A 9969-nucleotide genomic window follows, 5' to 3' on the forward strand; every position below is an offset into this window, starting at 1 on the left:
CCTCATTTGTAGTTATAACATGTTCAGCTGAAAGCAAACTAAAAAAACAAGGGTTTTCATCAAAAGAAATCCGAAGCGGTTTCATTTGATTTGTTGTGGATTGGATGATGGAAAAACCAGCAAGCAGCAAGCGTAGGCTGTGTTGCCGTTCACATGAAAGATAAGAAAAAAAAAATCCATTCTTCATGGTCGGGTGCATTTCTCCAAATCCTCCAGGGTCAAAAAAAATCCTAAAATAACAAGATAGCTATTTAACAAGTTTTAAGTAAACATATGTGTAAAATGTAAAAGAAGATAATTTTGTACGAATACTATCCTCGTAATTGTGCGGGCCACATCTAGCTAGTTCTCCAAAGATCTTTGGATGGGAGAAATTTTTATAGAACTGAAACTATTCCCTATGAACATTTTGTGAAATTCCAGCATTCTAAAATAATCTAACCGTATAAAATCTCGCCAAAAAAATACTCCATATGTCTTAGGGTGCGTTTGGTTGTGCTGTGGCTTTTGAAAAAGCAGCTGTGGGTGTGACTTTTTAAAGAGTAGCTTTGGAAAATTAGCTGCGAGGGAGCTAAAAGCTCGTTTGGTTACACACCGGTGACTTTTTGGAAAAGCTTCCCCCTGATGAGTGGGCCCCACAGGTCATGTACACATCTGTCTCCTTCTTCACAGACGCACGATTCCTCGGCTCGTCGTCGGCCTCATCCGTCTCGCTCACCTCGACGATCCTCGCCGGAGCTGCAGCGCCCCCACCTGCCGGACGGTGGTCCCTCGCGCGGACGAGCAACATCGGCGCCGCTTCGCTGGGAGGTCGCTGCCTCGCCGCTTCGCCACCTCGCCGGGAGGAGAAGGGGCGGCGCCGCCGTCGGGCAGGGAGGACGGCGGAGTGGGCTGGCGGGACGAGAGGAGCAGCGGCGTCTTGGTGAGGAGAAGGAGGAGCGGCGGCGGAGGTGGCTCGTCGAGGCGGTGCGGCATTGGGCGGAGTTAGCGGGGAGGGCGGTGACCAGCGTCGGGCGAGGAGCAGGGGCGGCGCCGGCGTCGAGCGAGGAGGGCGGCGGCGTCTTGGCGAGGAGAAGGAGCGGCGGCGGCGGCGGCTCGTCGAGGCGGCGCGGCATCGGGCGGGGCCGGCGTCGGGCGGGGAGGAGCAGGGGCCGCGCCGGCGTCGGGCGAGGAGGAGGCACCGGCGTCGGGCGAGGAGGGCGGTGGCGTCGGGCGAGGAGAAAGAGTAGCGGCGGCGGCAGCGGCCGCTCGTCGAGGCGGCGCGGCGTCGAGCGGCGCCGGCTTCCGGCGGGGAGGGCGGCAGCCGGCCGGCCGGCCGGAGGGCAGATGCGCCGCTCCACTCCCACGGGGAATAGATTATCGAACCGTTTTCTTTTTTTTATTGGCAGAGGTGGGTAATTTTTTCCCCCAAAAACAGGTGAAAAAGCAGGGAGTAGAGGTGCTTTTAGTTTGTACTATACCAAAAGATGGTTTTGGGTAAAAGCAGCTATGGCTTTTAAGTCCTTTGATTGATTTTTAGCTTTTACAAAAGTAAAAGCAGGTTGAAAATCACAACCAAACACACCCTTAACCACTCCGTTACTTCTCGAAGGTGTTGTTCTGAAAGTATAACCGACAGTTATGATCTTGCCTAGCAGGTTGTTTTTTCTCTTTTGCTTTTTTGTTGTTGGCTATGTGCATCCTCCATGCAGAATTGTAGAGATAGGATGTTTTCATTAACTAATGAAATATATATATTTCATTATTAAAAAAATTGGCCCATATATCGTAGATTCGTATTACTCCTATATCCAAGTAAGGCCGAATATCTCCTGGGCCCATTGCCTTACAGGGCCGCAACCAGCCGCAGGTAGAGCATAGGACGAATAGGTCTACTCATCTATTGTACCCAGATACGGGGATACGAATATATGATAAGTCGATACGGTGTTTTTCTGATAAATGAATTAAACCCTCCAAAGTTGTGTATAAATAAATGTAAGACTATAAATAATACACAAATCACAACTCAATAGCTTGAGTTACTCTTGATAATATGCATCAACATTAGCAGCCTCGCTGCTACTAGGATTGGTAGATGCACTAGCACAATCTAAAAAGGCTATTAGTACTTTTTTAGGGAAAACACTGTAGGGGAAGCCCCTACGGTTAATAAATTAAATTAAAAGAAGGAATACAAAATATTTACAAAAGGTTTACCCACTGAGATAAAGCTTGTCTATCAGAAACTTTTAATCTAAAGACTAAAAGGGAAAGATTAATCTTAAAGAGAGCTTTCCAGGAAACAATCGAAGGCGATACATTCTGAAAAATGAAAGCATTTCGTTGCTTCCAAATGTTCCATGCAGCATAGAGAATTTTTTTAACAAAATGAGTGGATCTATATGAGTTCTTTGCATGCAGCAGCATATCATCAAAATTGAGAGAAAGGTTCCAGACAATTCCTAGTTGCGCCCAACAATCTAAGCTGAATTGACATTAAAAGAAAAGGTGGAAAGATGTTTCCCTTGATTGAGTTGGACAAAGGACACATGGTAGATCAGAATTTTCAGGAAATGAGAAAGACATACAGATCAAGCGAACCCTGAAAGGTTGGATCTACCACAAGAAGTTAGGGGGCATAGAAAAAAGTGCTCCGTGCTTCGATGGTGCTTGTGTTGAATACACAGATTGGTTGTGGAAGGGCAAATAACCTAAGATATAAGTGTAAGAGTCCCTCACCTTAATGGCTATCTTTTGGGGTGGTCGATCGTGTGTGGCCACGACATCACTAGCGGCAAGAGGCGCGCATGAGGCAGCGGATGAAGGGTGGAGGCGAGCGTATCGACGCTTGTATTCAGATTTAATTTTTTTACTAGAAAAAAATACCCGTGCATTACAACGGGTGAAAGCTATTTTAATTTTATTAATATTATATGGTCTAGTTAAGGTGAAATTCATTTTATTATTATTATATGGTCTAGTTAAGGTGAAATTCATTATAAGTCTAGAAAATCATGAGCTACTATTAGGAGTCCAACTATCTCATATTAGCATGTGAGTTTTCTTAAAGAAATTTCTTATACGGTATTCACTATGAGTCTATAAAATCATGAGCTACAATTAGGAGTCCGATTATCTCATATTAGTATGCAAGTTTTCTTGTTGGGATTTTTTATACGACTCCTTCTGTATTTTCAGAAGCGAACAAAATTAAAACCCGACTCAAATACGGATCTGTATTTTCAAAAACAAACGAATTTAAAAAATAACTCATATACGAATGGCTATCAAAATACCGATAAAAATATCCTCAATAGACATAAAGATTTGGAAATCGCGGATGTGCGGGATACGTCCGATACGGATATGTATCCGTATCCATTGCCGTATCTGATTCTGATCCTGATACGTGGCTTTAGAGCCGTATATGGCTCATTTGAGACGCGCACGAGATGAGCAGAGTCCGGAGAGAAACGCAAACCCGAGTCTCGAAGCGTATTTCTCTTCTGCGCCTTCGCTTTTGCCTAAGCACGATGTCTGCTACAATGGACATCGACGGCGCCGCCGCCAGCACCGCCGCGGGCGGTGGGAGACATTCGGAGAAGGAGCTCTTCAGCGCGGCGGAGTCCGGGGACGCCGCGGCCTTCTCCTCCCTCTCCCCCGCCGACCTCGCCGCCGCGCTCGCCCTCCGCGACGAGGACGGCCGGTCCCTCCTCCACGTCGCCGCCGCCTCCGGCCACGCCCAGGCAAGTACCCCGTTGCTTCCATGGGATCCTCCAGGACTCGATTCTTCTCGGCCCCTCTGGGTTTAGGGTTTTGACGGCATCAACCCCATGTGCTGGTTTAGGTGGTGAGAGTGCTTGCCGTGGTGGGCGGCGACGCGGCGGCCAGCGTTGTGAACGGGAAGGACGAGGAGGGGTGGGCGCCGATCCACACGGCGGCGAGCAGCGGAAAAGCTGAGATCATCTCCATCCTGCTCGATCAAGGTATGGGGATATTACCCTTTGCTTTTTGTGTAAGATGTGCTATCTGTACTGCAAGTTCTACTGTTTGTTAGGGACATTAAATGATTTTTGGGGAATTATATAGGACAGCTTGATATTTTCACATGAGAGTGGTTTGTGTTAAGTGCAGTAGTAGCCTAGTTGGGCTTAATTGCGAGCAGCATGCTCTCTGAGACTGGAGAATTTGTTATTGCTCACTGAAAAATGTTCCTTCTCAACGATGATCTAGCTGATCTCAGATATATTAGATGTACTACTATTGCTAGGCGAAATAGGGGTTCATGAATTCTGTAATTCCTTTGGTCCTGCTGAACATCCTTTGCAGTTGATAAAAGCCAATAATCAGGGTGTCTAATTGGCTGTGTTGGAACGGTGTGCATCTGTCCGCCATAATGAACACTATTGTTCAATGACAATATTTTTCACTATAAGCTTAAAGTACTAAATTCTAATCAATGTTTGTGTTGGGGAGAGACTAGAGTTCATTGATTGGGCGGTGCTTAATTTGCTCAAGGTCAAAACTTGCCATGGATACCAAAGCAGGTTACTAATGCCGCGCTAGTGTGCATATACTGCAAGAATATTTAGAGCTGACATGCATAACTAGAGAAGGATTGTTTTATAGAGGAATTTTGACATTTCTATTTTTGAATATTATTGTTCTTTGTGAAATTGCCTCAGTTGCCATGTAGTAGATATGTCTTTAGTAGCAAGCATTACAGTGGCATCTTTGCTTTTCTTCTGTTTAACATTTAAATAGTCTTATATTTATTATTTGTATGTTCTTGCTGACTGGTGTAATGATAAATTTGCAATGTCAGGTGCTAATGTTGATTTGACAACCGATGCTGGCCGGACTGCTCTTCATTATGCTGCCAGTAAAGGACGGCTTAATATAGCAGAAACACTAATAGCGCACAGTGCAAATGTCAACAAGAAAGATAAGGTATCTTAAACTACTCAGTACTAACAATCTAGGAGAATATTCTTGTTATATTACCAAGTCTCATTTTCCTGAATAATAGCATGGTTTCATTGATCAAAACACAAACAAAAGAAATAAGGAAATATTATTTAGTTAGGGGTGTGCTAGTATGAACTAATCAACATCAAGTTTGCCAAGAAAACTGACTATGCTGTAAACTGCCTGTATAATAATGTAATATGGATTCTTCTATATCGAAGAATATGTTTTGTAAACATCTACGTATTTTTAAAATATTTCATCATATTATGTCTGTTTAGTGAGCTGATCCGCTAATCCGCATATAGCTTATTTTAAGCGGATTGACATGCTAACAAGCAAAAAAAAGACAAGTGGGTTGACGGGTCAGCTCACGTACACTCCTAGCTAGTGTTGCTGTATATGTCTACCACTTCTTACATTTTCACTGTACTGTAATTGAATTTTTCAGACATGTAAACACTGAATTACTCTCTTTTCAGTTTGGGTGCACACCCTTACATAGAGCTGCCAGTACAGGAAATGCTGAACTGTGTGAATTCCTAATTGAGGAGGGGGCTGATGTTGATGCAGTTGACAAAACAGGACAAACACCACTAATGCATGCTGTTATTTCTGAGGACAAAGCGGTAATCTTCATTGCCTCCCTTGCCCCAATGTGTTGATATGCATAATTTTTGTGATTGCTCCATTCTTATATTATATATGATGTTCTGCATGAATACCCCTTAGGTGTACATTTATATTTCTTTCTTTTTGCTGGGAACATTTATATTTCATTTAATATCCCACTGACTTAGAACCCATTGAATGTTTATTAGAAACACGGTTGCTTCCAAATGTCAAGTAATACACCTGACTCTCCAGTAGTTTGTTTTATTGCACAATATTAAGGACCTGGTTGATTGCCTCTGGTTTCCTGAAGTATGTGGATGTAGATTATAACTTATTCTTGTATGGCAATCATTCTGTAGGTTGCTCTTCTGCTAGTTAGACATGGTGCTGATGTTGACATTGAGGACAAGGAAGGCTATACCGTACTTGGTCGAGCATCTGATAGCTTTAGACCTGCACTAATTGATGCAGCCAAGGCAATGCTTGAAGGCTGAAAATGTTATGCTGCCCAAAGGTTAACGAAGGGGAACAAATTTTGGTATCGAAAACCTGTACTAATTTTTTTTGGTTGAATCCTGTCTTTTTTAAGTATGAACCATTCTGATCTAGAATCAGATTTGATCAACTGGACCATAATTCATACTAGCCAAGAATTATTGTAGTAACTGTCATGTCAGTTTGCTCTTGCGTTTCCTTAGCTATTTTATCAAGTTCTCCACCCAAGCTCAACAATCATCATAGTTTTGGACAAAATAAGAACCCAGCTAAAGTTCGTGCTACTTACATGTTAGCCCAGCTAAAGTTCGTGCTACTTCATACGGGCCATTACTCCCATTAGACGTGGGTAATTCTGGCTAACCTAGAAAAAGATAGGCAGGAAAGTACCCAGCCTTTTCTCGATCTGCTGATAACTTCTTGATAGTAAGACTTTAGACGAGTAGTACTATGTTGAAAAACTGTTTCCAGTTAATCCGCATCATACGCCTGTAATGTGCCGGCCATTCATTCAATGATTTGTGCTCCACTCAGCTAAAACAAAGGCATTGTGTCGCTGACAGTAATGATACCTGGTGCACCGTCCACGCTGGAGGAACGCAAATCGCGCAGCGATATCGGCGGCCACTGCAGGGAGCCGTGCAAACCGGATGTGCCTTCATTGATGTCACATGATCAGTAGTAGTACTATCTTTCATTATCGCTTGCATGATTATAGCTAAAACTACTTATGATCGGCAATTCGATGTGCCCCTTTGCAATATCCAGCTCCTATCTTTTTCCCTGCATTCCCAAGAAAATGCGGCTGTTTGGTCTGCTGCATCTACACGCTATACCTGTTTTCCTTTGATTTCGTGCTTGCTAACCATAGGGTGTATTTAGTTCACGCTAAAATTGGGAGTTTGATTGAAATTGGAACGATGTGACGGAAAAGTTGGAAGTTTATGTGCGTAGGAAAGTTTTGATGTGATGGAAAAGTTGGAAGTTTGAAGAAAAAGTTGGGAACTAAACAAGGCCATATTTAGGTGGTGTTTGGTTGGAGAGACTAAAGTGGGGCTAAACTTTAGTCCCTCTCACAAAAATATAAGCCCCTACCATAGGGACTTATACTTTTATGAGAGGGACTAAATTTAATCCCTAGTTCCCAAACACCCTCTTAGAACAAATTTTGGTGTCTACACCCTTTATTAAAAAAACAACCTAGTATGTGACTTTTTTTTTTAATGATACGGAGGGAGTATGGCTCATTCCATTCAGGTTGGCTGGGTGGGCGAGCATTTGATACGCTTACACAACCTATAAATAAGAAGCTGCAATGCATAAGCTAGCTATACATGCATGGTCTCCTGTTCTGGTGTATCTTCCTGCTGTTTCCTTCTCCTTGTTTGAGAGATCATAACCGCCCTGGTCCAGGGATGAAGCGGAAATGCACTATCCAAAAAAAAAAAAAAATACGTGCAAGCTGCATTCAAACAAGGGCACGTGATGTCCAACGCAGATGCATGTGATTCGACCACAATCTGCCCACTGAGCACACTGGCTCGTCTGGATCCTGACCATGCTGCTGCCTGTGGGTAGCTCTCTCATTGAAGACGAGCAGCAGCTGCTCGAGCAAGCAAGTACTCCGCATTTATCCACGATGATTAGTGCATGTATTATTAGGTGAGAAAAGAAAACGCTAGCGTAGTGCTGAATAAGTTTGGCTCCTAATAAACCATCAGATTATGTTGGTCTGTTGCAGCTTCTGAAACAGCCTTCTCACTAGGAGTAGTATCACTGAACAAGTGAACAGCCAGTGGCCCAAGCCAAGCACTGCATCGGATAACTCTGCGGTTGCCAGTATTGCGGCCACAGTAGCGTTTTTCGCGCACTTGTTCGGTGCACAAAACACGGAGAGGCTGTAGACTGTAGTTACGGACAAGCCAAGCAAAATCGTTACGCTCCAACGAACCGTCTAGAACGTCTTCCCAGAAACTACTGCTTCCTCCGTCTCGGGATTTTGAGTTTGATTTTGAGTTTTTATTTGAAACGGTTGACCATTCGTCTTATTAAAAAAATTTTAATTATTATTTATTTTATTTGTGACTTACTCTTTTATCATCGGTACTGTAAGCACAAATTTTCGTTTTTTATATTTGTAAAAATAATTTGAATAAGATGAGTGGTTAAACGTTACAAGCAAAAATTTAAAATCTCTTATATTTGTAGAACGGAGGGAGTAGCACTGTTAATACTAAACCATTATCAATGCGGCATTTCGAAGATACTACTGGTAGTAAAGTGGAAAAGGAGAGACAAATGGTGGATTAAAAAATGCTGTTATCTCCAAGATTCAAGATGCAGAGTCAAAACTACTCCGTCTCTGAACCTGCAGAGTAGCTCTGAATTTCTTCACCTTGGTAGAATGATTGACTGATCTTTGCTCAATTGACAGCTTACGGCTTACGCAAATCCACACTAATAATCGAGGTTCTACTAAAATTTCCAGGGTTCCAAACACACTAAAAAAATCAGGGGAGGACCTCCAAATCAGACGAAGACAGCAGACAACGCTACTACTACTAGCAGCTAAAACATCCTGAGAATCGCGGCGAGCGCGGCGGCGGCGGCGGCGTAGAAGAGCGAGGCGCGCGAGGCGGTGAATGCGGCGGCGGACTTGTCCTTGGCGGCGGCCGGCGGGGACGGTGGCGGGAGCTTCTCGGTCTTGATTTGGAGGCGCATGCCGCCGAAGCAGTAGCCGTAGCTGCAGATGAAGTAGTAGGTCTTGGTCTCGTTGAGCTCGAAGGCGTAGGTGCGGCCCTTGCTGTAGTTGGAGATGGCGTTGGTGGCGTCGCACGTATTGTACCCCGCCGCGTCCACCTGGATCACGTCCGCCTGCCCCGCCGTGTAGTAGAACACTGCCCACATCCCAAATCAGAGATGAGAAAAATCAAAATCAAACCAAATGAGAAATCATGCGTTTCATCTGCCAGATCTGGGCACACGAGAGGCGGGTGAAGCAGGAGGAGTAGGAGGGGGAGAGGGGAGAGTACCGAGCCAGTCGCCCTTGTAGAAGGGGCCGTGCTGGGCGGGCCAGTCGGAGTAGTTGGTGTTGGGCTTCCAGTTGATGGAGAACTTGTTCGCCGTCGTGGTCGACGGCAGCGCCGCGCACGCGCACACCGCCACCACCAGCAGCGCCGCCCTCCTCCTCGTCATCACCATCACCGTTGCACTCACCTCCTCCCCCTCAAAAAAAAAACACAAATCGAGCTGAGAGAATTCGCTTGCTCTCCCGCTCTCGCCGCCTGAAACGAAACGAGAGTGGTGAGGTGGCCGGCGTGGCGGGGGGAAGCTCTCTCTCTCACTCGCCTCGACGCGGCGGGCTTAAAGAAGGCGTGGGGGTGGCGAGAGGCACATGGGTTGCAGGGGTGGGGGGTGCAGACACCGTTGGATCGCGACCGTCCGTTGGGGCATCGTACGGGGAAGAGGGGGGGGGGGGGGGGGCAAGAACATACACTTCACAGCATAACGCGGTAGGGGAGCGGGGCCCACGTGCGCGTCGTTGGGGGGCGGGAAGGCTGGCGTGGAGGGGGTCACTCTCGACTCCACTCTCACCTGTGGTGTGGTGTGGTGTGTGACTGGACTGTGCTGTCCGCGTCGGTTTAGGGCAACACAAAAACAAAAAAAATTTGTCCCTCCGCACCACGTCGGATATACGGACGCACAACACAAAAACAAAAAATTTTGTCCCTCCGCACCACATCGGATATACGGACACATATTATATTTAAAGTATTAAACATAGTCTAATAACAAAATAAATTATAGATTCCGCTAGAAAACTGTAAGATAAATTTATTAAGCATAATTAATTCGTCATTAGCAAATATTACTGTAGTAGATTCGTCTCACAGTTTTCTGATAAACTGT

The 9969-nt window shown here is 45.1% G+C and overlaps 2 protein-coding genes across 2 annotated transcripts; one reads left to right on the forward strand and one right to left on the reverse strand.

The window, feature by feature from the left end:
- Positions 1 to 3437: 3437 nt before the first annotated feature.
- Positions 3438 to 6230, forward strand: LOC127765583 (uncharacterized). Its single transcript, XM_052290516.1, has 5 exons — positions 3438 to 3728; positions 3830 to 3968; positions 4808 to 4932; positions 5433 to 5579; positions 5925 to 6230. The coding sequence occupies exons 1-5, from the start codon at positions 3516 to 3518 to the stop codon at positions 6057 to 6059; spliced, it is 759 nt and encodes a 252-aa protein (XP_052146476.1). The 5' UTR covers positions 3438 to 3515; the 3' UTR covers positions 6060 to 6230.
- Positions 6231 to 8336: 2106 nt separating this feature from the next.
- Positions 8337 to 9414, reverse strand: LOC127765572 (lamin-like protein). The gene is made up of 2 exons (XM_052290496.1): positions 9093 to 9414; positions 8337 to 8957 (listed from the first exon to the last, which is right to left on the reverse strand). The coding sequence occupies exons 1-2, from the start codon at positions 9259 to 9261 to the stop codon at positions 8629 to 8631; spliced, it is 498 nt and encodes a 165-aa protein (XP_052146456.1). The 5' UTR covers positions 9262 to 9414; the 3' UTR covers positions 8337 to 8628.
- Positions 9415 to 9969: the final 555 nt, after the last annotated feature.

Source organism: Oryza glaberrima, chromosome 3 (genome assembly GCF_000147395.1).
Source record: "Oryza glaberrima chromosome 3, OglaRS2, whole genome shotgun sequence".
In the NCBI taxonomy this organism is placed as follows: domain Eukaryota; kingdom Viridiplantae; phylum Streptophyta; class Magnoliopsida; order Poales; family Poaceae; genus Oryza; species Oryza glaberrima.

Excerpts from the sequence above, each read along its gene's own strand:
- LOC127765572 (XM_052290496.1), bottom strand. The coding sequence starts at position 9,261 with ATGGTGATGACGAGGAGGAGGGCGGCGCTGCTGGTGGTGGCGGTGTGC. Across the intron at positions 8,958-9,092 it reads CTACAAGGGCGACTGGCTCG|TGTTCTACTACACGGCGGGG; the intron begins GTACTCTCCCCT and ends GGATGTGGGCAG.
- LOC127765583 (XM_052290516.1), top strand. The coding sequence starts at position 3,516 with ATGTCTGCTACAATGGACATCGACGGCGCCGCCGCCAGCACCGCCGCG. Across the intron at positions 4,933-5,432 it reads ATGTCAACAAGAAAGATAAG|TTTGGGTGCACACCCTTACA; the intron begins GTATCTTAAACT and ends CTCTCTTTTCAG. Across the intron at positions 5,580-5,924 it reads TTATTTCTGAGGACAAAGCG|GTTGCTCTTCTGCTAGTTAG; the intron begins GTAATCTTCATT and ends ATCATTCTGTAG.